Source organism: Physeter macrocephalus, chromosome 4 (genome assembly GCF_002837175.3).
Source record: "Physeter macrocephalus isolate SW-GA chromosome 4, ASM283717v5, whole genome shotgun sequence".
In the NCBI taxonomy this organism is placed as follows: Eukaryota; Metazoa; Chordata; class Mammalia; order Artiodactyla; family Physeteridae; genus Physeter; species Physeter macrocephalus.
The window spans coordinates 69,020,256-69,046,645 of NC_041217.1; the positions used below are offsets into that span (position 1 = coordinate 69,020,256).

General features: G+C 42.1%; 1 protein-coding gene across 8 annotated transcripts in view; it reads left to right on the forward strand.

Annotated features, from left to right (window-relative positions):
* The window catches only part of DCAF8 (DDB1 and CUL4 associated factor 8), a 46,288-nt gene that overhangs the window by 15,997 nt on the left and 3,901 nt on the right, over positions 1 to 26,390 (forward strand). For all 8 annotated transcript variants that reach the window (XM_024116099.3, XM_028488739.2, XM_055084262.1 and 5 more), the window contains 10 exons: positions 1,909 to 2,579; positions 3,540 to 3,680; positions 4,772 to 4,866; positions 9,774 to 9,884; positions 18,914 to 18,986; positions 19,511 to 19,568; positions 20,081 to 20,188; positions 21,569 to 21,699; positions 25,245 to 25,364; positions 25,758 to 25,874. In XM_024116099.3, coding sequence (XP_023971867.1) covers positions 1,909 to 2,579; positions 3,540 to 3,680; positions 4,772 to 4,866; positions 9,774 to 9,884; positions 18,914 to 18,986; positions 19,511 to 19,568; positions 20,081 to 20,188; positions 21,569 to 21,699; positions 25,245 to 25,364; positions 25,758 to 25,874 — 1,625 coding nt within the window. The remainder of the gene's footprint in view (positions 1 to 1,908; positions 2,580 to 3,539; positions 3,681 to 4,771; positions 4,867 to 9,773; positions 9,885 to 18,913; positions 18,987 to 19,510; positions 19,569 to 20,080; positions 20,189 to 21,568; positions 21,700 to 25,244; positions 25,365 to 25,757; positions 25,875 to 26,390) is intronic.

Sequence of the window (26,390 nt, forward strand, 5' to 3'; positions counted from 1 at the left end):
TCCGTGTCCCCTGCATCAGCAGGCGGACTCTCAACCACTGCGCCACCAGGGAAGCCCAGTCATCTTAATTTTAACAATAAATGCTAGGAGTTTTGATGTTTCATTTTTTTTTCTTCTTCACAGAAGTGATGGGTGTGATATTTTATCCCTTCTCACCACTCCCAATCTCAAACTCAATTTCATTTCAAAAACTACAATTATTAATCTTTCTTAGCATATACAGCAGCCTCAGCAAATGTAGTTCGTGGGAGCAAATTGCTGCACTTTTCCCCTTTTTCTTCCAGTTCCTAGTCGTTTTCACACTGTGCTGTTAGTTGAGGTGCTTTTTGAAAGGAGCTGTTTGTGTGTCTCCCAGCCTTCTGTCACTACTTGAACCAAAAGTGTGTGTATTGTTTATCTGTTTTCTTTTGGGCTTTGCCTAAGAGTTCATTGAAAAAGAGGTTCCATTGCTTCAAAGATCTTCAGAAATTACTGCTCCAATCCAGATGACTAAGCAAGAAGATATTCCCATTTTGAATCCTTAAACATCAATGTGGTATTGGAGTTGAATAGCTTATACCAGAGTCACACATAGCTGGTCAGCCTTTCCTACCTAATAGCCTTTACTTCTGGCAAGGTAAAATTTATTGTCATCTGAGGAAAGGAGGCCATGAGCAGGGTTGAAAATCCTCATTCACCCCCTTCCTTTCTTTACATCTTGACCTTAGTTTGGAAGTTGTGGTCCTTTGGGCCCTAGAACATTGCCATAGTGCTCAGTAGAATATGATTTGGCTATTAGATAGGAGAATTCAGTATCTAATTTTGGGGATTATATTGCTCAAAGTGACCCAGTTATTTTATAACTACCAATATGGCAGACCTAGAATACGATCTTTTTTCAGGTCCTGCTGTAGTAGCCCTGCTTTTTATCAATTTTATTTATGCTTCCTGATAAAACTTTCTCACTAGAATTCCTATATCTAAAACTAGTATTAGAATTATTAAATTAATGGAAGTAAGGCAGAATACATTTATCAGCAAAAAAGAGAGCAAGAAGCCACTCAAATGGTCACAATTTCCACTTGCACTTCCTTCTGGATTCTTAGGGGGAAGAAACTGTAGGGTTTAAGACGTGGGAGGTAGTGGTACTTTCTCAAAGTGGTAAATAGTCCAACTCTTGCTGGGATGGCTGTTCTTTTTTTAAAATTTATTTATTTTTATTTTTGGCTGCATTGGGTCTTTGTTGATGCGCGCAGGCTTTTCTCTAGTTGTGGCAAGCGGGGGCTGCTCTTTGTTGCGGTGCATGGGCTTCTCATTGGGTGGCTTCTTTTGTTGCAGAGCACGGGCTCTAGGCGCTCGAGCTTCAGTAGTTACGGCGTGCGGGCTTGGTAGTTGTGGCTCGCGGGCTCTGGAGCGCAGGCTCAGTAGTTGGTGGCACAAGGGCTTAGTTGCTATGTGGCATGTGGGATCTTCCTGGATCAGGGCTTGAACCTGTGTCCCCTGCATTGGCAGGCAGATTCTTAACCACTGTGCCACCAGGGAAGCCCAGGGATGGCTGTTCTTTTTTCTTATGTCAGCTTAACTATGTGCTATAACTAATGGATGCCCATCTAGCAAAATAGAGCCTAAGGTAGTTGTATCAGGCATACTTTTATAAAATCTGCCAATGCTTTGCTTCTTGAGAATTTATTATAATCTTTGGTTGTCCTGCAGTTCTTTATTTGTGTGTGACTTTGGTTTTCATCTTTTCAAGATTCCCGCTCAGAAGGTACTGTTTATAAGCATATGTAATGAAAACATTTTGACCAAAGTTGGTTTCTGGGTCTTTTGGTGTGATGATTTTTTAGACTAAGGAGTGGGAATCCTTCTGGTCACTATCTTATTTCCTTGTTTTTCCCCCTCACCTACCCATTCCTCACTAACATGCAGGAAGCCTGTCTAGCAGTCCAGAGGAGATGTCTGGTGCTGAGGAAGGGAGGGAGACATCCTCAGGCATTGAAGTGGAGGCCTCAGACCTGAGCTTGAGCTTGACCGGGGATGATGGTGGCCCCAACCGCACCAGCACAGAAAGTCGAGGCACAGATACAGAGAGCTCAGGTGAAGACAAGGACTCTGACAGCATGGAGGACACTGGCCATTACTCCATCAATGATGAAAACCAAGTCCATGACCGCTCAGAGGAAGAAGAGGATGAAGAAGAGGAGGAAGAAGAGCATCCTCGTCGTCGTGTACAGCGCAAGCGGGCCAACCGTGACCAGGACTCATCAGATGATGAGCGGGCCCTGGAGGACTGGGTGTCCTCGGAGACCTCAGTCCTGCCCCGACCTCGCTGGCAAGCCCTTCCTGCCCTTCGGGAGCGGGAGCTGGGTTCAAGTGCCCGCTTTGTGTATGAGGCTTGTGGGGCAAGAGTCTTTGTGCAGCGTTTCCGCCTGCAGCATGGGCTTGAGGGCCATACTGGTTGTGTTAATACCCTGCACTTTAACCAGCGCGGCACCTGGCTGGCCAGTGGCAGCGATGACCTGAAAGTGGTGGTTTGGGACTGGGTGCGGCGACAGCCAGTATTGGACTTTGAGAGCGGCCACAAAAGCAATGTCTTCCAGGTGAGGCAAGGGAGCAGATTGGCAACTGAGAAAATCAGGCACAAGTTAGACAAACGTGAGCTGCTGCCTGGAGTAGGAGTGACAGTTGTAGGAATTAGATATCAGGACTTGGTCCTTCCTTGGCTCTCATAATGACTTAGAGGAGTTAAATACACTGAAAGACTCGTGGCACCCTTTTGTTTCCTTGAGCACAGAGACTGTTAGAATCCTCATTATAATAGGAAGGGTGCTTGGAAATCATCAGGAAGGCACTAAATGCCATGCTAGGAGGTGTTATAATACAAGAGCAGAGGCTCTTGAACCAGTCTAGTTGAGTTTAAATCGTGGTCCAACCCCTTAACTCGCTGTGTGATCTTGGGCAAGTTTATTTAACCTCTGTCTTCAGTTTATTTACCTATAATATAGGGCTAATAACATACAGGGTTATGAGGATTAAATAACAGCAGAAGCTAAGCAGTTAGAACCGTGCCTGGTACTTAATAAACGTTTGATAAATATTAGTTAATATTGTTATTCTCTGGAAGTTTTACTTACCAGCCCCATCCATCATATGGTACTAGCCATTTATCCCTAAGCATGTTCTCTTTCCTTCCACAGTATCCCCTTTAGTTTCCTTTTTCTTTGTAGCAAGTTTATGTTTACTTCCTGAATCAAGGAAGATTTTCTCCTTTTTCCCTTACCTTTCTTTCTTACTGGGTATAGTCCTAGTTCACCTGAGCACTCATACCAGTTCAGCCTTCCAGAATCAACAGAAATTCTCTCATATCAGAAATTTTTTCTTTTCCTCTCCTTTAACCCGTGGAAGAAATTGGACTTGAGCCAACTGTATAAGAGCAGGAGGTCTAAGTTTCCAGCTGTTGTGTAGCAAAAGTGGATGATTTGGGGTTGTCATCATGTTTTTCCCTCTCAAATTCACCTCTTCAATTTCTCTTGTCCCTTTTTTTATTCTTAACATCCCAGGCCAAGTTCCTTCCTAACAGTGGTGATTCCACCCTGGCCATGTGTGCCCGTGATGGGCAGGTTCGGGTAGCAGAGTTGTCTGCTACACAGTGCTGCAAGAATACAAAGCGTGTGGCCCAGCACAAGGGAGCATCCCACAAGGTAAGTAAGCCCTTGCCCCAAAGGTTGTGCAGTTCAGCTCCTCTGTGGATCTCAGCCAAAGCCCTCCAGTATCTCTGTCCATTGTGTCCCCTTTGTTGTGGTCACCTCCATCACTTCTTTCAGTCCTAGGATTTGTAGGTAAGATGGGAGAAAAAGCAGCCACACTAAACTTCTCAGAAGACAAGTATTTGAGAGATCTCTAGATCTTGCACATGCAACATTCACCTGATAATACTTAACTCCTAAGCTGAGCCATGGTTGGTTTGGAGATCCTTGAGGTCTCCTGTGCCTTCCAAACCTTTAAAATTTACTCCTGTTGTATTTAGAACATTTTAACAGCCCTAAGGTGCTAGGTGTTGGCTTCTCATATGTGAGAGCTCCAGCTTTTCTGCTCACAACTCTCAGTGCATAAACAGTACTATTTCTGGAAGCCCTATTTAGAGCTGGGAATATAGGCCAAATAATCATGATGGCAGCCAGTGAGGAGCCAAGAACTGCCTAGTCTCAGAGTAGGCACTGTTTTCTTCCATGCCGTGAAAGGAGGATGGTCCTCTTTTTTTTTTTTTTTTTTTTTTTTTTTTTAACAAACCCTAAGCAAATATGTAGGTGGACCTGGAGTATGCTTTCCTTGCCCATGGCTCAAGAAATATGAAAATTACCTATTTCTTTGATTCTTAAGACTACCCTCAACCCACTATCTAACTAACTTTTAGAACTAAGCTGTAGGGAATGAAACTTGGGTGCCATTTCTCTGCCCACCTGAGGGTGTGGAATTGATCTTGAGGATGAGCCCTAATGACGGTGTTTTCCGTTGGTATCACTGTTCAGATCCCTTGGAGACTTAATTAAAATAGCAAATCACCTGTCCTTTTGACTTGTATAGAATAAACAGCTGTGAATAATTCACACAGAGCAAGAGAGAATGGGCTTATTAAATTATCTTCTTTCCTGGGATTTTACAACAAAAGAGGTAGATGTTTCTCTTGCTGAGACATTTTAAATGCAGCCCTTCATAAAGATAAAGGAATGAGTTAGACAGCCTCTAATTTTAATCTTTAGAAACCTCATCCTTTCCCTTTTTTCTACTTCAGTTGGCCCTGGAACCAGACTCTCCCTGTACGTTCCTATCTGCAGGTGAAGATGCAGTTGTCTTCACCATTGACCTCAGACAAGACCGGCCAGCTTCGTAAGTATAGCAGTAGTATTTTTACAGAATTGGATTTCTTGGCTTTGAAAATAGTGCATGTGTCCTAGGTAATGCTCAACTCTCTGGTCCATCAGAATGGTTCCTTTGTATTTATGATAAGAAACAGATGAGTTTAGGAGAATTCCTTACTTCTTTGTTGTTGTCTCTCAGCAGTAAAATACTATTCGCCTATTTTCATTTCTAAAGCAGGATTCAGTTAACTTATTATATGTGGGCTTTAATAACTGGATGATCTTCCAACTGTCCATTCACTTGCGTGCCACTCAACTTCCCCACAAGAAGCATGTTCCTAGCAACTTAGCGATATGCTCCTATGTAGTTTTCACTTCAATTTTGTGTAGAAATGTAAAAATTAAATGATAATTCTTGAACAAAAATATTGGTAGCTATAGTAGAACTCTGTCATATCACAGCTCATTTTTACATGAATTGGAGACTCATAGGTAAATTATATCCCCTTTTAGCTGTGTGATATCATAGAAAGAGCATAGCATCTTATTTGGATCCAGGCAGACCTAGGTCAAATCTCAACTTGGGCACTACTAGTAATGACCTATATAACCTTTCTGAACTTCAGTTTCTTCAGCCTCACTATGGGTATAATCAGTCTTACTCTCTCTTTTTCTGGTTTCTGCGAGGATTATTGATAAATGTGTTTGATACCTCAGCATAGTGTCTGGCACCATGGTTGGAACTTACTGAATTGTAGCTACTAATTATTTCAGTTTCCTTTTTTCATTTTTATTACTCTAATAATAAACAAATATATCTTGTTTTAAAAACTCAAATAATGAAGTATATGGACAAAATGTAAATGCTCCTTCATGTATACCTCCCCTGCCCCCCACTTTTCTAGCTATTGATAACCATTGTTAAAAATTTTGAATACCTTTTCAGTCCTTTTTGTATACATTTATGTATCTTACTATATACATGTATACTCTTCCCTCCAACATGGGATAGTTGTATGTGTATATAAACTTACATATACATATGTTCCTGCAATTTACTTTTTTCACATTATGATGTATTTTGGAGAGCTTTCTACGTCAGACCAAAAAGGCCTACCTAATTTTTTCTTTTTAAACATTTTATTTATTTTTATGTGGTCTATTTTTAAAGTCTTTATTGAATTTGTTGCAATATTGCTTCTGTTTTATGTTTTGGTTTTTTGGCCAAGAGGCATGTGGGATCTTAGCTTCCTGACCAGGGATTGAACCCATGCCCCCTGCGTTGGAAGGCAAAGTCTTAACCATGGACCGCAAGGGAAGTCCCTATGGCCTACGTCATTTTTAACCATGACATCTGTGTCATAGCATTGGTGTACCACAGTTTGTTTAACGACTACCTAGTTGATAGATTATCTACATTATTTATTGTATCGTTAGTCTTAAAAACTATCTTTTTTTTTTTTTAATATGCCATTCTGGAAGTTTATTCTAGGATCACAAAGTGAGGAAGAACTCAAGATTTCAACTTTTCAGAACTCTCCCCCCTTAAAAATTATCCTAAATCTTACATGTCAATACCAATATTGAGTAAGGGGTGTCACTGATTTACATAGCATACAAGTAAATATAAGTTAATATAGGGAATATAATCTTAAGGCTGATTATTATTAGACTTTTATTTTTAGAGAGATAAGTATACAAAAAGTTGTCTAGAAAGTGAAGAATTTAAAATAGTGGTTAAAGGATGGAAATGTTTTTGGTTTGTGGAAAGGATATACTGGTTATTTATATAAAACTTAAGAGGGTGAAGATCGAGAGATAATGAATGGATTTCTCCTGGAAAGGGAACAGGCCTGAGTGACAAGGGATTTGCCTTCTAGTACTAGCCTGCAGTTATATAGCTTTGAGAAAATCATTTAATCTCTTAAACTGAATGATGTTTGTTATTTTCAGCTCTCAAGTTCCATGATCCTGTGATGATAATGGAACATTAGCAAGTTTTCTAGGGGGGAGTGGAAGGGCAAAGATGGAAAAAAATGATATGAGTTTGTTTGGTCTGCTCTGGTAGAGTGTTGTGAAGCTGAATGAGATCCTATGGATCAGGTTAAGAGGAGAACTACTGTTAGGCCACAAGAAATTGGGAATCTGGTTCAAGTAATGGGCAGAGTAAATGACTGGCAGTTTATTGAATGTGTAATGAAAAGATGTAAGCAGAAAATCTGGCTGAGAGTTGATCAGTGGATCTAGGTGCAAGCAGTAATAGGTGGGATAGAAACTAAAAGGGGGAACATAGGAGAAACTTAGAGTAGGAGGAGGTCCAGATTCTGGCCTTAAGAAAGTTTTTGCTTTAGGGGTTGAATTAGTGGAAGGCTAGAATGAGGTGAGAGGACTGAATGTGAAAGTCATGGCAAGAATGTGTATCCGTATGTGTTAAGCTGGTGCCTGAACATCTGCTTATATCAGAGGCATTTTTTGTGTGAAGTTGGCATAGGGGAGTTTTTCTTTTGTATGTACATAATAGCTGAGTCTCTGGAAGCTGGTGATATTGGCTAACATCATAGGAGGAGTTGGATTTGGAGCTGTGGGTGGGATATTCATTTAGCCAGCAGAAGCTAGTTTGAGGTATTCTTCAGAGGAATCCTTTGGTTTGATCTGTAGTTGTTTTTCCCTTTTTTCCTGGAACATACCAGCTTGTTAAAAACTGCAAATTTTAAGGCAGAATTTGGTAAATTTGTTTCATATGGCTTTGTGTGCTGCCTTGCTCTGGTGTCAAAACTTTATTTTTCCTGCTGCCATTTATCAATCATTTTTATAGCACCTCTGCATTTTCCCCACAGGGCTCAAGGTGCTCTGTGCATTTATGCATTAGGAGAGAGAATTGTTTGTTTTAGGTTAATAAATGGAGGCATAGAAGATTGAGTTCTTTGTCAGGATTAGATGACAGTGGAGCCAGTACTTCATAATCTATCCCCTCACTTTCTTCATTTTGCTTCTGCATGGTAACTGTTATGTTTGTCTGACCCTCTCCTTCTAAAAATCCAAATTGCTGAGGAAATGAGATGTTTCTCTGAAAAAGAGGAGCAGCTCCTCCTATTCCTCTTCCATATCTAAAGCCCAATTAGAGCTGCCTCTTCTCCATTGCTAGTTTTGTTCCTGAAACTCTTTTTTGACTTGTTTTCTGCCTTGTGATTTGGGTATGTGTGTATTTGTGTTTTCCCTAATGACATTTATTTTTAATGACCTTTGTGCACTATTCTTTTAATGGAAGGCTGCAGAGATTTTAAAATTAAATTTCTCCTTTGCCTAGAGCAGTCTAGGATGGAGTGACTTTGACCATTCAGAGAGGATGCTAACATCATTTACAAAGAAACTGATTGTCATAGTTATAGTTCTTTCATTTTCTGTAAGCACCAGAAATGAGCAAAAGCTTAGAATTAAAAATGAAAGCTGTTATTCATAATCGCCAAAACTTGGAAGCAACCAAGATGTACTTCAGTAGGTGAATGGATATACTGTGGTATATCCAGATAATGGAATATTATTCAGCAGTAAAAAAAAAAAAAAAAAAAAGCAAGCAAGCTAAAGCCCAGTCCCTTCCTTTCCTGTCTTCCTTTTCCTATAAATTTACTAATCTTTATGATGTCATATTTGACAGGTTGAACGCTTCAATCTGGGAGGAGTATTCATAGGGCCACCCTTAAGGTGGGACAAAATTATGGCTCTTAGGCCAAAATCTTCTGGCTAAAACTCTGAAATTTTATAAGGTTTCCTCGGGGTCCCATGCCCTCCTAAGAATCGCCTTTTTTTGTGGTACAACCAGAAGAATAATTTAGAAATAATTTTTCAGCATTAAAAACAGCTGTCTTGACAAGAATCTCTGCTCCTAATTTGCTTCAAATAAGGGAAGACTAATACTGTTTTCCTTTGTATTAACCATTGCTTGTTTTTTTTCATCGTGCAGTTTTGTTTTTTTTTTGTGGTACGCGGGCCTCTCACTGTTGTGGCCTCTCCCGTGGCGGAGCACAGGCCCCGGACGCACAGGCTCAGCGGCCATGGCTCACGGGCCCAGCCGCTCCGCGGCATGTGGGATCCTCCCGGACCGGGGCACGAACCCGTGTCCCCTGCATCGGCAGGCAGACCCTCAACCACTGCGCCACCAGGGAAGCCCTCATCGTGCATTTTTAAGGCTGGGTTTTAAGTGACACTTCTCTGGAATCTGGGAGATAGATTCTGACCTTAAGGTCTTTTCCTTTTTTTTTTAATGTTTATTTTTTAATTTTTATTTATTTTGGCTGCATGGGGTCTTAGTTGCGGCACGTGGGATCTTCGTTGCAGCATTTGGACTTTTTAGTTGCGGCATGCTAACTCCTTAGTTGTGGCATGCCTGCGGGATCTAGTTCCCTGACCAGGGATCGAACCCGGGCCCCCTGCATTGGGAGCACAGAGTCTTACCCACTGGACCACCAGGGAAGTTCCCCTTAAGGTCTTTTCTGTCCGCTGTTTCTGTGATTCATCTTCCCCTTACTCCCTGCTCCCAGATGATTGGGAAGATGTACTTACAAGTAAAGGATGGGAAGATGTGGGTAGTATTGTCTCTTTAATGATTGGTTGTCATCATATTGGACTCAAGCTAAGGCTACTGAGGAGCAATACTTTCATACACCTTTGATTTATACTTCTTGAGGAACACCAGAAAATTACTACATGTTTTTTCCATCTCCAAAGTAGCATTTAGTAAATATATATGGTGGTGGATCTTGTTCTTTTTTCTTGTTCCAGTGTACGAACAAACAAAACCACTTCTTTCTTTCTTTCCAAGTGAGAATCTGTTTGGTTTCTTATTAGCTGTGTGTGCGTTACTGTCTTTATTCTCACTTGCCTTGACTATCTGGATCTTTTGGAGAATATAACTTTTATACTTTTCTACTTTTGAAGGAAACTGGTGGTGACAAAAGAAAAGGAGAAGAAGGTGGGGCTGTATACAATCTATGTGAATCCTGCCAATACCCACCAGTTTGCAGTGGGTGGACGAGATCAGTTTGTAAGGTGAGTCTGTGGCTGTTTTGTGTCTTTGAGAGTTTGAGACTATGATGTATTGTGTACTACCAGCTGCCCCTTATAGAAAGCTATGAATGCCTAGGAGTTCATTAACCACCATCTTTAATTTTTTGCCATCTTCCAAAGAGTTTAGACTTCCTCTGACATATTCTGTTCCCTAATGTAGCAGTCTCTGAGGGATGGCTTACCATGGTATAGGTATTATCAAGTTCTAAAGAAGTTTGATGAATTGACCAAGTTCTCCACATAGCAGCTAGGCATAAACCCAGGTTTACTAGCAAGTGCTCTCTTAGTAAATATTTTCCACCATTTTTCATATGTAAATTAACACGTACTAGAAATTTTGAATGCTGGTTTCAGATACAGAAATAATTTGACTTGGGAGTACTCATTGTGAACCTCGGGTTTTTGGCTCCCGGTATCCTGAACCACTTTTCTTTATCTTTAGTGATATCTTTGTTACTATGAACATTTTTTGTAACACTGTCTATTGAGATATATCCTAAGGAAAACAGAGTTCATGGATTCAGTCGCCATGTGTAGCAGTTAGTTTCCTTCTGGCCCTTTGTCACAATTATATCCCATCCCTATCCAATTGGCCTTTTTTTTTTTTTTTTAACATCTTTATTGGAGTATAATTGCTTTACAGTGTTGTGTTAGTTTCTGCTGTATAACAAAGTGAATCGGCTATATGCATACATATATCCCCTCCCTCTTGCATCTCCTTCCGCTGCCCCATCCCACCCCTCTAGGTGGTCACAAAGCACCGAGCTGATCTCCCTGTGCTATGCAGCTGCTTCCCACTAGCTATCTATTGTACATTTGGTAGTGTGTATATGTCCATGCTACTCTCTCACTTCATCCCAGCTTACCCTTCCCCCTCCTCCCGCTGTCCTCAAGTCCATTCTCTACGTCTGCATCTTTATTACTGTCCTGCCTCTAGGTTCATCAGAACCTTTTTTTTTTTAGATTCCATATGTATGTGTAAGCATACAGTATTTGTTTTTCTCTTCCTGACTTACTTCACTCTGTATGACAGACCCTAGGTCCATCCACCTCACTACAAATAACTCAGTTTCGTTTCTTTTTATGGCTGAAAAATATTCCCTTGTATATATGTGCCACATTTTCTTTATCCATTAATCTGTCGATGGACACAGGTTGATTCCATGTCCTGGCTATTGTAAATAGTGCTGCAGTGAACATTGTGGTACATGACTCTTTTTGAATTATGGTTTTCTCAGGGTATATGCCCAGTAGTGGGATTGCTGGGTCGTATGGTAGTTCTATTTTTAGTTTTTTAAGGAACCTCCATACTGTTCTCCATAGTGGCTGTATCAATTTACATTCCCACCAACAGTGCAAGAGGGTTCCCTTTTCTCCACGCCCTCTCCAGCATTTATTGTTTGTAGATTTTTTTGATGATTCAATTGGCCTATTTTTAAGTATATTTCTTTGGTTGCCAAGAGATCATTAGTTTGAAAGGGAGGAAGGAAAGGATCACTAGAACTAGAAGAATGAATGACTTTATGCTTTCCTGATGGTGGATGAAAAGCGTTATCTTCCTTTTTATTTCATTTATTTATAAATTTATTTATTTTATTTATTTCTGGCTGCGTTGGGTCTTTGTTGCTGCATGTGGGCTTTCTCTAGTTGCAGAGAGCAGGCTGGGTTTTAAGTGAAATTTACTTTGTTTTGGTGCATGTGCTTCTCATTGCAGTGGCTTCTCTTTGCAGTGGCTTCTCTTGTTGGGGAGCACGGGCCCTAGGCATGCGGGCCTCAGTAGTTGTGGCCTGCGGGCTCTAGAGCGCAGGCTCAGTAGTCGTGGCGCATGGGCTTAGTTGCTCTGCAGCATGTGGGATCTTCCCAGACCAGGGCTCGAACCCGTGTCCTCTGCATTGGCAGGCGGATTCTTAACCACTGTGCCACCAGGGAAGTCCCATCTTCCTTTTTAAATAAGAGGATATTTTTATAACTGTATTCTGTAATTAATTTTATTAATAATCACAGGGATGGGACTAAATTTTTAGAAATACCTGAGAGATGATCTTAACTTGTTGAAGAATCGTGCCACAAGAGAACCGGGCAACTTTGTTGCTCTCTTCTTCTTCCCCTGTTTCCCTTGCCTTCTAAATTCCTTTCTTCTATTGACCAATAGCAAATGTTTAGCAGTAGTTTTGGGGGGTTTTTTTTTGGTTTTTTTTTTTTTTGGTGGTACACGGGCCTCTCACTGTCGTGGCCTCTCCTGTTGCGGAGCACAGGCTCCGGATGCGCAGGCTCAGCGGCCATGGCTCACTGGACCAGCCGCTCCGCGGCATGTGGGATCTTCCCAGACTGGGGCACGAACCCGTATCCCCTGCATTGGCAGGCGGATTCTCAACCACTGCGCCACCAGGGAAGCCCAGTAGTTTTTTTTAAAATATAAGCTGTTGATCCAAAAAGGGGTTGTAGTTGTCAAAACTTTCAGGTGCTACCTCCTCCAAATCAAGCATTTACTGAATTTTTAAATTTGCATTTCCGGCTTAGAGCTCTGGATTCATGGAAAAGTCTGTGTCTCTAGATAATTCAACCACTAGGACCTTGATGTTTGGAGGAGAGTGGAGGCATTGGCTGTATTGAGAACTGCAATTGATAATGCTTTTATCCAGAGCTAATACTTTCTCAGGGTGAGAGTGGGGCTGGAAATTAGTTTTAGCATTTCATCACAAGGAGAAATACTCAGATTTTCTTTTTCTTATCAGCCTCAATATCCTTTATCCCTTTGTACATGCCAAATTCTCAGCATGTAATAGGCTGTTTACTCGACAGAAGCACGTGTAGATTTTGAGGCACACTGATCGCCTATGAGCAGATGGCCCTTCCATACCCTAGCTCTTCTCTGATCATCCTCAATTTCTCTGGCACCTCTTCAGTTCAGCCAGTTGAATGTTTTGGAATTCCTCTTTTCTGTTTCTTGCTTTGAAAGAACTTTAAGCTCACCTGCCAGTACAAATTTGAAAATATTTTTGCTGAATGTTTTATATCATAACACCATTAGCTTTCACTAGCCTGAAGGAATTCCTTTAGGGGAATACAGAGAAATAGCTTACTCATCAAGGCTTTCACATCATAAATACTGAATTTTAGTTTAGGATTGTGAAGGAGCATTTAAGGGAAGCCTTAGAGAGTCATGCTTTTTGGAATATGACCAAAAGGGGGGGATGGGCAGGGAGAAAGTAAAAAGGTAGGCAAGTGGAGGGTGGTATAGATTTGAGTTTCTGCCACTAAATCCTTTTTAGGTTGGTTTAAGAATTTGCAGGAGTGAAGAAAAGGAGAATGTATCAGATGAATGAATCCTGTGGTGATAGATTTGGCAGTGTGATTGGTTGACATGTAAATTTATTGCTAAAGGATTTGGTATAGGCCCTGGTTTATAAAACACAGTCAATAAATAGCCACTTTGTTCCCCTATCTTTATCAGCAACATTGAGAGAACACTAGATTAAAGGCAAGTTGGGGGAAGAGGAGGTGAGGAGGGAAGAGAGAGGCTTAAGGTAACAAATTAGTGGGCACCTGGAGGCCTGTGGAGAGAAATGCAGTAAGGGTGTTGAGACAGTGCTGAAACTATTCTTTATTTGATTTAAAATGTCCAGGGTATAGGAAGACTCAATAATGTGGAGATGTCAGTTCTTCCCAACTTGATCTATTGATTCAGTGCAATCCCAATCAAAATTCCAGCTAGTTATTTTATGGATATCGACAAACTGATTTCTAAAGTTTGTGTGGAGAGACAAAAGATCCAGAATATCCAACACAGTATTGAGAGAGAAGAACAAAGCTGGAAGCCTGATAACTACCCAACTTCACGACCTATCAATAGTGTAAAGCTACAGTAATTCAGACAGCATTGTACTGGTGAAATAGACAAATAGATCAAAAGAACAGAATAGAGAGCCCAGAAATAGACCCCCATAAATACAGTCAAGTTATCTTTGACAAGGAAGCAAAGGCAACAAATGGAGAAAAGATAGTCTCTTCAATATACGCTGCTGAAAGAACTGGACATCCACATGTAAAAACTGAATCTAGACATAGACCTTACACAGTTCACAGAAGTTAACTCAAAATGGATCATAGATCTGAAAGTAAAGCCTAAAACTATAAAACTCCAGAAGATAACATAGGAGAAAACCTAGAAGACCTTGGGTACGGTGATGCCTTTTTATTTTAATTTTTAATTTTTTAATTATTATTATTTTTAAGATTTATTTTATTTATTTATTTTTGGCTGTGTTGGGTCTTCATTGTGGTGCACGGGCTTCTCATTGCAGTGACTTCTCTTGTGGAGCACGGGCTCTAGGCACGTGGGCTTCAGTAGTTGTGGCACGCAGGCTCAGTAGTGGTGGCTTTTGGGCTCTAGAGCACAGGCTCAGTAGTTGGGGCACATGGGCTTAGTTGCTGTGTGGCATGTGGGATCTTCCCGGACCAGGGATTGAACCCGTGTCCCCTGCATTGGCAGGTGGATTCTTAACCCCTGGGCCACCAGGGAAGTCCCTCGGTGATGCCTTTTTAGATACAACGTCAAAGACATCCATGAAAGAAGTAATTGTTAGGTTAGACTTCATTAAAATTAAAAACTTCTGCTCTGTGAAAGACACTGTCTTTCAAGAGAATTAGAAGATAAGCCACAGACTGGGAGAAAATGCTTGCAAAAGGCACATCTGATGAAGGACTGTTATCCAGAATATACAAAGAACTCTTAAAACTCAACAACAAGAAAACACAATTAAAAAGTGGGCCAAAGACCTTAACAGACACCTCACTAAAGAAGATACACAGATGACAGTGTATGAAAAGATGATCCACATTATATGTCATCAGGAAAATGCATATTAAAACAACAGTGAGATACCACTACACATCTACTAGAGTGGCTAAAATCCAGGACACTGACAGCACGAAATGCTGGTGAGTACTGTGGAGCAACAGGAACTCTCGTATATTGCTAGTGGGAATGCAAAGTGATACAGCCGCTTTAGAAGACAGTTTGATGGTTTCTCCAAAACTAAACACACTGGTACCATACAATCCAGCAGTCACGCTCCTTGGTATTTACCCAAAGGAGTTGAAAAGTTATGTCCACACAGAAACCTGTACATGGATGTTTATAGCAGCTTTATTCATAACTGCCAAAACTTGGAAGCAACCAAGGTGTTCTTCAGTATGTGAATGGATAAATAAATGGTGGTATATCCAGACAATGGAATATTATTCAGCACTAAAAAGAAAAGAGCTATCAAGTCATGAAAAGACATGGAGGAACCTTAAATGCATATTACTAAGTGAAAAAAAAAGCCAGTCAGCCAATCTGAAAAGGCTACATACTGTATGATTCCAACAGTATGACATTCTGGAAAAGACAAAACTGTGGAAATAAGAAAAAGGTCAGTGGTAGCCAGGGGTGGGGTGGGGCAAGAGAGATGAATAGACAGAGGACAGAGAATTTTTAGGGCAATGAAAGTACTCTATGATATTATAATGATGGATATACGTCATTATACATTTGTCCAAACCTGTAGAATGTACAAGAGTGAACCCTCAGGTGAACTATAGACTTTGAGTGATTATCATATGTCAGTGTAGGTTCATCCTTGGTTTTAAAAAAAAAAAACCTACCGTTTTGATGAGTGATTTTGATAATGGGAGGGGCCATACATGTGTGGGGGTAGGGAGTGTATGAAAAACCTCTATACTGCCCTCTCAGTTTTGTTGTAAACTGAAAACTGCTTTAAGAAAATAGTCTTAAAAATTAAAAAAAAAATTTTTTTTAATGTCAAGGTCCTGTCCTATGCGCAGATAATAGGGGAATTTTTTTGTATTTATCTTTGTATCACCACTGTCTAGCACAGGGCTTGGCAGTCTACACTGTTTTTGTAAATAAAGTTTTATTAGAACACAGCCATAGCCATTTGTTCACATATATCCATGGCATGCTACAGTGGCAGAGTTTGGAAACTGTGACAGAGACTGGATGGCTTGCCAGCTTAAAATATTTACTGCCTTGCCATTTAAGAAAAAGTTTGGGGCTTCCCTGGTGGCACAGTGGTTAAGAATCCACTTGCCATTGCAGGGGACACGGGTTCGAGCCCTAGTCCAGGAAGATCCCACATGCCACGGAGCAGCTAAGCCTGTGCACCACAACTACTGAAGCCCGTGTGCCTAGAGCTCGTGCTCCCCAGCAAGAGAGGCCACCGCAATGAGAAAGAAGCCCATGCACCGTAACGAAGAGTAGTCCCTACTTGCCGCAACTAGAGAAAGCCCATGCACAGCGACGAAGACCCAACACAGCCAAAAATTAAATAAAAAATAAATTAAAAAAAAAAGTTTTCCAACCCCTAGTCTCAAGCATCATATCTAGAATATAGTAGGTTCTTAATAAATACTTGTGGAAGAAAAGGGAGGGTAGGTAAGGATTTCCTCATAAAGAAGAGCATTGGATACAGAGGAACACAGAATGGTCCATACAACAAGATATTGAATATTTAAAATTTTTTACTAATTTGATGACTTGGGAAGATAATGATGGCTTAGTGACATTTGAGAGCTGTTGATTTAGACTTAGTTTAGAGGGAAAAAAATCTGATTATCAGCTGCTGTATTTGCTGAAGAGTAGTAATTGGTAGTACAGCAGTCTCCTATTTGTCTTCTTTTTTTATTGGTTCATTTAAAAAACATTTCCTGGATAGTCTGTTTATGCAAGATATTAATGGATTATGGAGAATACAGACATACTGATTTGTTCATTTATTCATCCAGCATTTACTGAGCATTTGTTGTGTGCTAGGTACACACTTGACTAGACATAGTTTCTGCCTTCAAGGAGGATTCGGGAGAAGCAGATATATATAGGGATTAAAAATATTAAGTAACTTACCCAGTATTGCTCATCTAGTAAGTAGCATAGTATTTGAACTCAGTTCAGATGCCTTAAATATTGTGGAAACCATTTCACTATGCTGTTCTTTCTCACAGAGGAAATATTAAAGACAAATGGGAAGTATTTCAGGTAGAGGGAACAATATGTGTAGAATTAGGATAACAATATGTGATAGAATTAGAATTAACATCATAATAAGATGTGACATGGTATGTTCAAGGAAGCATAGATTTTTTGTTTTCTGTATAATGCATAGGCTCTTTCAGAAGTGGTAGGCAGCCATACTAAGTAGCTTGGACTTTATTTAGTAGAAAGTACAAAATCACTGAAGAGATTTAAGCAGGGAATTTACATTAAATTTTTCATTTTAGACATAATTCTGGTGACAGTATGAGCAAAGAAATCAGGTTACTATAAATAATGTAGGCAAAAAATGCCTAAGGGTGGAGAAAGCAGATATAGTCAAGAAATATACCCAGGAAGTCAAATTGACAGGAAAGAAACTAGATACATAGGAGAGAAAGGACCTGATTTCTGGTTTGGCCACCTGAGTTTAGGATGGTGCCATTAACAAAGATTTGGGGGAAAGGGTAGGTCTAGAATGATCTTAGCTTAAAAAGGAGAATGATTTTACTTTTGGGCATTCCATTACAACATTCATTTGGCATGTGGATATAAATCTAGAGCTCACTCAGAACAAGTGTGGGCTGGAGACACAGATTTAAGAGACATATCCACATATAGGTGGTAAAGTGTTGGTAATGGAATTTGATTACCAAAAGAAAGTATAGAGCAGAATTTTTCCTCCCTTTTGAGTCTCTGGCCTCTTGGAGAATATAAGGAGAACCATGATCCCTTCTCCCAGGAAAAATACACATAAGCACAGTTTCTGGGCATTCACATATACTTCAACTCTAGGTTTTAAAATTTCCTTATGTAGAATCAGAGGAGAACTTAAGACCAGACCTTTGAGGAACATCAGCATTTAAGGGGTAGACAAAGACAAGCCCATGAACAACAACATTAAAGAGTGTTTGGACATCAAGGAAAGAAAGTGTTTCAGGGAAGGAGTAATGAACAATGTCAAGACAAGAGAGAAAGGCCTAAAAAAGTATCTTGTTGGTATTGGCAGTTAGGTTACTGATGACTTTAGCCAGAGAAGTTTCAGTAGTGAGTTGAAGGCCAAAGCTAGATTAGAATGGAATGAGAAATGAATAGGAGGTGAGGGAGTGAAAATGTTGAATGCAGATTGCTCTTTTCAGTAATTTTCCTACAGGGGGGGAAGGACAGAAGAAGCCAGAGTAGGAAAGGTCAGTGGAAGGATTTTTAGAAAATGGGCAGACAGTGGTGAGGAAGAGGACTAATCACTGAGAAATGGACTCATCAATCAGACAAGGTCCTTGGAGGGATGAGATTAAGAGCAGCTGTGGAGGGATGACACTCTGAGATGGGAGGAGACTGATGGGTGAAGACAGGGACTAGGTCTGTCTTGTTCCTCACTGTATTTCTAGCACCTGGCATAATACTTGGCACCTAATCCATGTGTCATAAATAGTTGCACAAATGATTAAAGTTTGGATTGGAAAGATGAGGAAGGTGAAGGTAGTTTGATGTTTGATGAGAATGAAGGAAGGAGAGAGTGAGTCTTGAGATATAGGTGTTCGTTTGTAATAGTTGTGGGAAGAACTAGCCAATTTCAAAAAGGGATTGAAGACCCACTCACATAAAGCATGGTCTCTGCCCATGAGTAATAAACCGTATTGGGGAGGCAACATACATGCAAAAGGCTCTATAATAATGTTATTTCAGTGCAGATAAACAGGAAATGATATAAAAGCTGAGAGAAGAGATAAGCCACTTCAAAATAATATAATTTAAAATTACTACTTGAAATGAGAAGTACCTGGATAAGAGTTTTGGTTTGGAAGAGGGGTGGGAGAAGAAGATTTTTGAGGAAGAACCTGAGCCAGAAGCTTAATTGGGGAATGTCCTTTATCTGTCCTGACATCCAGCTGACTGGTGTTCCTGCCACTACATCAAATTGCAACTCTTCAAGGGATGTTTGTAAATTTTGACATTTTCATTGCTTCTTCCACCGTAGGATTTATGACCAGAGGAAAATTGATGAGAATGAAAACAATGGAGTACTCAAGAAATTCTGCCCTCATCACCTGGTAAGATTCATGAAGGGCCAGTGGCTCCAGGCTTCCCTGACTCAACCCCAAGCCTGCCCCCAAACTTGTTGGTATGGTGGGAAGAGCTTGGACTTTGGAGTCAAGACACCTGGATTTGAATCCTGGCTCTACCACTTACCAGTTTTGTGATCTTGGGCAGTCACCTTACCTCTGTTAGCCTCAGTTTTCTTATTGACAAAATAGAGATACAGATAACTGCCTTGTACCATGATGGTAAGGCCTAATGAGATAATGTATATATGAAATGGCTAGCACACAGAAGACAACCAGTAGAAAGACCTCTCCCCCCGAGGTGGTCAAGTTCATCAGTTGTACTCCTGTCTCTATCTCTCTGTCTATCTTCCTCTCGCTCCCTCTCTCTCTTTTTCTCTCTCTCTGTCTCTATCTTTATCTATCTATCTCTGGGAGAAGATATAGGGGAGTTTGAAGGAAAACCTGTTTCCTGAAGGTGGTATAACAAATGGGGGGGTGGGGCATCAGTCAGTATCTGCTCCTTATTGCAGGTGAACAGTGAGTCCAAAGCAAACATCACCTGTCTTGTGTACAGCCACGACGGCACAGGTACGTGAGCAGGGCCCAGCTCCTAGGCTGGCATGCCCCCTCTGTCTAGGGAGCTGCTGAGCCAGTGAGGCATGTGCCCTCCAGTGCTCACCACTGTGCTATAGCTCCGAGTGGAGCAGCTGGGGAGTAGTTGCTGATGGTGAGCACACAGCGGGAGGATGCAGCAGATGACCCTTGGAGATGCCAGGCACTTGCAGAATGCTGCAGATGATATTGGGCAGGGCTTGTCCTAAAGCCCAGGCTATTTGGTTGAGCAGGTTCTTATGCCTTTGACTTATTCCTGAATTAATGGGTATGATCTTCCTGAGCATTCTGCTACCCCTGGGTTGGCAGCGTGTTCCTAGTCTACCCTAGACACCTGAATTGCCTGCTGTTCCAACTGAGTAAGATGGGTGCTATACCTGGGTATTAGGAGGGGGCACTACTGGCAAGAAGCCCCACCCCAACCCCCAACTCCTGGTCCTAGCTTTTTTCAGCCTTTGCCTTCACTGCTGTCTGCTTGTTCTTGGCAGAGCTCCTGGCCAGTTACAATGATGAAGACATTTACCTCTTCAACTCCTCTCACAGTGATGGGGCCCAGTATATTAAGAGATATAAGGGCCACAGAAATAACGCCACAGGTGAGACTGTCTTTCTAGGTTTCTGTACCCCAAGTCTGTTGGTTTGAAGAACCACAGTATCTGATGCAGGTTGTGCAAATAAGAACTACCTAAAGGAGTAGGCCATCTGTCACCAAGTGACAATAAGCCTAATTGGGCTGGAGTTTTCATAGGCCCTCCTGTGCTAGAGGAGGGAGGGCTCAGGAGCACCTCTCACCACTACAGTGATGTTACTTTGGGTGTAAGGAGACTAGACTGACTATATTTTTCTTATGATTTCAGGTAGCTTCAGGATTAAAAGACTTATTAGGGAGTTTGGGAAAGCCCTCCTTAGTTAGTGGTACTGAATTGCCTAAAATAGGGGGGTAAGCTTATACTTACAGGGAAGAGGAGGAAATAATTCTTTTGAATGAGGCAGAAGAGGAGAAATGGTGATAGCACCTCACCCAAGTTTGCAGTGACGATTGGCCTTTTTTGTTCTGTCTGTGGTTCCCAAACTTTGCTGTACAATGAAGTCACCTGACAATCTTTTAAAGATACTGAAGCCTGGCTTCCATACCCATCCATTCTGACTTAATTGGTATGGGGTGCACGTTGATAAGGATTTTTAAAAAGCTCCCTTTGATTCTAATGTACAGAAAAGTTGGAATCACTGCTCTTTGTTGTTATTAGTGCTCCTATCAGATGTCTGTCATAATGTTGACTGGGAAGACCAGTTAGTTTTCCTTTTTCTCTTGAGCTGGTGAGAGGAGAGGGAAAAACCTGTACTTGGATCTTAGTCCTTGGGCATACAGAAGAAAGTGTTCCAGTCTCATGATTGGTATGGAACTGGATGTAGCAGTTGGGACTCCTGGCTTCTTTTACTAATTTCAGGGGGTGGAGCCCTGTTGTTCAGAGTCTTGGTAACAAGCACAGTTCAGGTGTTTCTTATAGGCAATTGTGGCATATACCTTTATCAGTCTTAGGTCACCTAATGACCCAGGAAGCATTGACAAGGTACCAGCGAAGCACACATACCAAGGATAATCCTAGGGCATAGGACAGTGCTGCCTAGGAGTGGTCAGAGCTGGGGCCATTCAGGTTGGGACAGGTGAGGCGTTGGTGAGGCCTGTGGTTGCTCCGTAGGGTGCAAACTAATGAGACTGAGGCTGTTGCTAAGGACTGCAAACTCCTCAGCTCTATGGACCTCTTTAGGAGAATATAAATAGTCTCTGGAACTGGTGTGATTCTTATTCTTTCTATTATACATGCATAATCCCTTGATTTGTTTTGTGAAAGTGAAAGAAATTCTTTGGCTCTTAGCTGATTTAGATTTGTGAATAACTAAATTTCCTGTGAGGTAAATATATGTCGGCCTGATGCCAACTCTCATGTGGTTTATTCCTTCATTTGTCATTTCAGTAAAAGGCGTCAATTTCTATGGCCCCAAGAGTGAGTTTGTGGTGAGCGGTAGTGACTGCGGGCACATCTTCCTCTGGGAGAAATCATCCTGCCAGATCATTCAGTTCATGGAGGGGGACAAGGGAGGTGTGGTGAGTATGGTGTGCTGGTCTGGCTGGCTCCCTACTCTCTCCAGTCATTAAGGTAGGCTTTAGCAGGGTCACTGAATTCTCACTCTGACAATGTAATACCACGTCTTAGAGGTCTAGCCAGCTAAATAAAAAGACAGTATAGTCTGGGGGTGCTGAGGTTTTAATGGAATATTTTCTTCCCTTTCCTGTCTTCTGCCCCTCTACAGCACGGTTTATTAAGAGGAGAAAGGGATTTTAGGGAAGAACCTCTGGCCTGAGTGAGGTATCTTTAGGCATGGACCTTTTCCAAAACAAAAGCATTAGCGTTCGGGGCACACCATCCTACACACTGTAGTAGGTAGCTAAGTAATGATCTTGAATAGATCCTGGATTAGCAGATACAAGCTAGAAGGAGCATTTTTTCTGACAGTTGGGAAAATCAGAATATGGTCTGTATATTGATACAAACACACATAATATATAGGCATATATAGGGAGAGAGAAACATGCTCCCCCCCACGACCATTTTTGTTGTTTGACTGCTATACAACCCATGATCATCTCATAGTCTGCCTGTCCTTTGAGTTCTACAGACAGCCTCCATAGAGATAGGGCAAAAAGGAAGCCTGAGGATTGTGAGTTGGGGAGTGAAAGGTGGTCAGCTCTTAGGATGTATCTAGCTAACCATAAATTTTTTTGTTTTTTCTTTTTTGAGACCTAGAGTCAAGAAGGATTCAGTAGCTTTCTATTACAAGGTTTTCAGACTGCAGAAGATAAAGAGGCAGTTTGGGCAAATACATTTTACTGACTACCCAAGATAGTCTTGTTAAGAGCTTCTAAGGGATGGCTGAGATGCTTATTCTTTCTTCCTTTTCATTCTTCCTAAGCTGTGGGGAGCTACAAAGAACCCAGCCATCTCTTGATGATGTTTATCCAGAGTGGTGTTAGAGTTTAGAATGGTTCATTGCAGTTGGGATGCAATTTCTTCTTGTGTGTCTCTTATCCTGGTGTGAGGCTATTTCAGACTTTCTTCTGGTTTCCTCTAAATTTGGGGGACCTGGGACCAGTATAGACCCAAAGCTTCTATGGCTTGAATATAAGTGAGAAGAGTCTAGAACTTGAAGGTGTGTCTCACTGTTGCCTGCTTCATTTCCTACTTTTCCATAGGTCTTCTTCTATCATCTGTAGTGAACAAACCGAAAACACTGGAGTCTTAATGAGAATTCTGCAATAGGCATGTAGTCATAAGAAAGTCAAAAGGGGCCAGTGAATCTTTTATTGATCATAAACTATTGTCTTGCATTCCATTCTAGAGAGATGCAGGGCTGAATGCCCTCCCCCAGGCCAGCACTTGTCTGTGGTCCAGAATCACTCTACAGGCCAATCTCCTTTCAACTTAGCCAGTGTCAGGGTTTGATGATTAATCCAGGTGCTCAGGTTGGGAGGGCATTTGCGTGGGATGGGTGGGCCCCAGGCCTGAGTTTTAGTGGTCATAAGAGTGAGGTACTAGAACAAGCGGTATAAAGACTGCACCCTGCGGCGAGATTCCTGGCTTGTTCTTGCCTCTGTGTAAGCTGAATGATCTGTGTGGTCCTCACTTGGCTCCTTCTGATTTTTTGTGCTAACCTCCCAGCAGTGGGGTCACCAGCGCCAGCCTGAATGCAGACTATATCATTAAGTAGACTGTGAGAACCAGAAGGGATCTTTGAAATTCTCATCCACCTTGCCCAGGTCTCTCAATTCTGTTTTTGGCTCAAACTCTAGTCCTTTCATTGCTTGCATTCGGGGCAAGGGTGGGGGATGATGTCAAAGGACAATCCTTAGTCTCCCAAAAGCACTTTGCTCCTTTATCCCATCCCCTGCATCCCTCAGCCCAGTCGTCTAAGGCCAGAGCTCTTTTCTCTGCTCAGGCATTACTGACAGGATAAGTCCTGGCATGCAGACAGGTCGGGTGAAGTGACCAGGTATTGTGGCCCAGAAGCGCTCTGTTGGCTTCCCCTGCAAGCTCCAACTCAGGTACTATATGTAACTTACTCTCTTGCCATTGGCTTTGTCCTTAGTCTTAAGTTCCAAGGAATTTCTCCTCTGTGCCTTTTTATTTTGCTGACTTGTCAAGCATAGCTAGGTCAGAGTTTAGAAGGGGGGTAGCAAGGGCTTATCTGGAGATGGATGAACCAGTTCAAGTTTGTATGTGTTAAGTTGTCACATATCTTTTGATAATATTTTCTGGCAATGGAGTTTTTCTCTCTAGTGCCACTTCTGCTCCAGATGCTGGAACCTCTTCCACACTGCCTAAAAGAGCCCAAATATAAACTTTGTAATGAGCTGATATGTGGAATAAAAGAAGAAGGGAAATGTGGTTTCTGCTTTACTCTTAGACTCAGACTTAGCTTCAGTGTTTTCTGAGAATTTATTTGTAAAATGGAAGACAAAAAAGATTGGAAGTCTGTATGTCAGTTTTATTTTCCATGCTGACCCTGGCTTCCCATCAGCAGCTCTCTGCATGTGCAGGCGAGGCAGAGAAGGTTGGTCCAGAGAGAACTAAGAGGCTGTTTGCTAGGGGTTGTTTCCTTGGACTGTACTGCAGCTGCAAGACGGGTTGGGGTGGGGTGAGGTGAGGAGTGGCTAGGACCACACCTTCTAACTTCTGGATGCTTTTGCCATCTATTCCTCATCTGACTAAAAGCCCAAAAATGCTTTAGCAGCTAGATCTGGGACCAGCTCTTCCGGTGGGGGTGGTAGCTGCCCTGCTCTGCCAGGAAGGCTGATGTTTCCAAGTCAGACAGCAGGGGGCATGGGTGCCTTTGGAAAGAAGGAGGCTGCCTAAGTCAGAAGGCCTTCGCCTCGGCTGCTGTAGTTCATTCCTTCTGCTCAGTGAATATATCCAGAGGGTGGCTGAGCTTGAGGCTGTGGGTGCCCCAGGAAGCTGCCTCACTGTACTGTGCTGTCCTATAGCTGAGCCTGTTGTGCTTTCATGGCAGGCAGCAGAATGCTGTCTCCTGGGGTGTGCAGGGTCCTCAAGCAGATAAGTATCTCTACTACCCTACTACTCTTCAGGCTCAGCCTCTTCCCAGCCTATGCCTTCTTCCAGTTCTTATAAACAGTGGAATATAATTGTTCTCTGAGTCTTCTCTGGGGGCTCAGCAGCAGCTGCTGCTTTCTTCATTTTTAAAAATGTATTTGCCACTTGGTGAAAGCCACTGAGATGTTTTTTTCCAGACTGGGGCAAGTTGGAGCTTTGGAAGCTGGAGAGAATGAGGTCATCTAAACCTCACTGCCTTTTTGTGAAGCCAGCAGTACGCTTGGCCAGTCACCCGCCCACCCCTAGAGCTGTGTCTGAGGATGAGGCCACCCCTACCTAAACCTAGGAAGTGAGAGATAGTCTGTGTCCAGTGTTTCTTTCACCCCGAGGGCCCTTTGGCCTAGGCTTATGATGGGTGGGCCTGTCTTCCCAGCAGCTGCCTTAACTTTTATCAAGGACAGTTGTTTGGTTCAAGGTGAGTAGTGCTTTTTAAACCGTATTGCCACATACCCCTGAGCCTATGTTTTCCTTTACTCCTGACCAGGTAAACTGTCTTGAGCCCCACCCTCACCTGCCTGTGCTGGCAACCAGTGGCCTAGACCATGATGTCAAGATCTGGGCACCCACAGCTGAAACTTCCACTGAACTTACAGGGTTAAAGGATGTAAGTAGCTGACTGTAGATTTCTTCTTTCTGCTTATCCACATACTCTTAGGAGTTTTCATTGTCATAGGAAGGAATAACTTGCTGTACAGTTCTTTAAAGGCACTGCTCTAACACCCTCCCCCACATTCCTGTCATTGCCTCTCTAGGAACAGTCCCGGTCCAGGGTGCAGCTTTGAAGTGCATCTAGTTCATGGTAGAGGGGACATCTTTAGGAAGAATCATCCATCTTCTCAGTGGATGAACCTGGGGCATCCTTTCTTAATCAAATCTAGCTGTACTCCAGCTCAATAGTTTCTAAGGGAAGATTTTACTGGGCTAGAACACCAGCCTTTTCTGATCAGTTCCAGGGTTCCTATTCATTACTTACTTCCCCAACCTTTTTTGGTTCCAGGTGATTAAGAAGAACAAGCGGGAACGGGATGAAGATAGCTTACACCACACCGACCTATTTGATAGCCACATGCTCTGGTTCCTCATGCATCACCTGAGACAAAGACGCCATCACCGGGTAAGCTGGAGTGGGAAGTGAGCTCCCAAGGGCAGTGACCCTCTCAAGAGGGTAAAATGTTCCAGTGCATACTTCTCACTGCTTTAGGAGGAATCAGGTGGAGTTAGTTGGGTTTCCTATCCATTATTCCCCATCCCCATCAGAGCTCTGATGTAGCCTTGGAAGAGCCACTAGCAGAAACAGGTGGTGTCTGCTTTGTGATACCCTTAACCCTTATGTTCTCCATCACCATGCATGCACAGGGCTGTCTTCAAAAAGGCAAAGGCATGAGGGTGGGGAAGGAGTTGAGAAGAAATAAGTCGTCTCAGGTGTCTTCTGTTTTTTTCTCTTGTGCCAGAAGAGGCCTAGGGCAGGGGTTAGCAAATTGTGGCAGTTTGGGCAAGTGCCTGCTTTTTGTAAATAAAGTTTTATTAGACTACAGCCATACCCATTCATTTATGTGTTGTCTGGCTGCTTTCATGCTACAACAGCAGAATTGAATAGTTGTGACAGAGATACGGCCCATGAGTCTAAAAT